Raw genomic sequence first — 1,811 nt, forward strand, 5'->3', positions numbered from 1 at the left:
CTTGACATATTCTCTTTCAATTTTCTTAGATTCATCTAGTACTTAATGTTTGTGACATCTACACATTTTCAGGTATTTACTTATGTCTTCAACAGGAGTTCATAGAGAAGTTGCAAGAAGTAAAAGCTGGGCTCTTGGAATTAACAGTTTAATTTGAAATTTAAAGGTTGAGACTATAACTGTAGGTCTTAATTCATTCTACGGGCATAATGATCTTTGGATAAAATTAATTTTTAAACTGATAATTTTTTGAATCCTGATGCAAGAGTATTATTTAACTTTTTTACCGATTGAACGCATTTTAATTACTTACAAACAACTGGCAATTTGAACTGGAAGGCTGAATGCAATCAGCTGGTATAGGATTTGCAATCCATTTCCAAAAGCGTGTTCACTTCCACAGAACTTCTAAACATTAGTGAAGTTTCTGTTGCACAGTTCTATGTCATAACTTTCACACTTTGGGAGAATTGTCTCTTAAAATGGGTATGCTGGGAATATGAATCTTTTCTTAGATATACACCAACTTGTATAGTTTGATTTATGCATTTTTATTTCTAGAATTTCACTGAAATGACAAAAGAGAAATGAAGAACCACACAAGACAGATAGAGTTTATCCTTCTGGGATTAACAGATAATTCTCAGTTACAAATTTTAATTTTCTTATTTCTACTTCTAAATTACATACTGAGTGTGGCAGGGAACTTAACCATCATTGCTCTCACCCTGCTGGATTCCCATCTCAAGACCCCAATGTATTTCTTCCTCCGTAATTTCTCCTTACTTGAAGTTTTATTCACAACCGCTTGCATTCCCAGATTCCTCATCACCATTGCAACCGGGGAAAAGACAATTTCCTATAATGGTTGCATATCTCAGTTGTTTTTTTACATATTCTTGGGAAGTACAGAATTTTTTCTTTTGGCTGCTATGTCCTATGACCGCTATGTCGCCATCTGCAAACCTTTGCACTATACTTCCATCATGAGCAACAAAGTTTGCCATCAGCTTGTCCTGAGTTCGTGGGTAACCGGATTCCTGGTTATTTTCCCTCCGCTGATACTGGGTCTCAACTTGGATTTCTGTGCTTCAAATATCATTGATCATTTCATTTGTGATGTTTCTCCTGTCCTACAGCTTTCTTGCACAGACACACATTTGCTAGAATCCCTTGCTTTCTTCTTAGCTGTGATCACACTCATTGTCACGTTATTGTTAGTAATCCTGTCTTACACTCACATCATCAGGACAGTTCTAAAATTCCCTTCAGCTCAGCAAAAGAACAAGGCTTTTTCCACGTGTTCGTCCCACATGACTGTTGTCTCTCTCACTTATGGTAACTGCATATTTATCTAAATAAAGCCATCAGCAAAGGAAAGAGTTTCTTTAAGCAAAGGAATAGCTGTGCTCAACACTTCAGTTGCTCCTTTGTTGAATCCATTCATTTATACCCTGAGGAATCAGCAAGTTAAACAAGCCTTCAAAGCAGTATTTAGAAAGATATTTTCTGATTCAGAAAAGTAATTATTGCAATGGTAACATGAAAGCATAAAAGGAACTTTGAACAAAAACAGATTTGCCTCTTCTAGCTTAAGCATGGATAACTCATATTTAAATGTGCACTTTAGTTTTCCCAATATTAGAAACTTTTTCTGTTCTACCAATTTTGACTTCACCTTTTGCTTTGCAGAGTGGAAACTTTACTCTGTTAAATATTTAAAATTCAAAATTGTTTTTCTCTAACGGCATGTTATAATAAAATGAATAAGAAGTTTTGGTTTTATTATAGGGTAGAAGTTATTGCAGAGC

The 1,811-nt window shown here is 35.1% G+C and overlaps 1 protein-coding gene across 1 annotated transcript; it reads left to right on the top strand.

Moving 5' to 3' along the window:
* Positions 1–584: 584 nt before the first annotated feature.
* On the top strand, positions 585–1,526 carry LOC102018160 (olfactory receptor 6C70-like). The gene is given in 1 exon segment (XM_013520812.1): positions 585–1,526. A coding segment is annotated over 1 exon segment (939 nt). The 5' UTR covers positions 585–587.
* The last annotated feature ends 285 nt before the right edge of the window (positions 1,527–1,811 follow it).

Source organism: Chinchilla lanigera, unplaced genomic scaffold (genome assembly GCF_000276665.1).
Source record: "Chinchilla lanigera isolate Chin_1 unplaced genomic scaffold, ChiLan1.0 scaffold00057, whole genome shotgun sequence".
Lineage (NCBI taxonomy): Eukaryota > Metazoa > Chordata > Mammalia > Rodentia > Chinchillidae > Chinchilla > Chinchilla lanigera.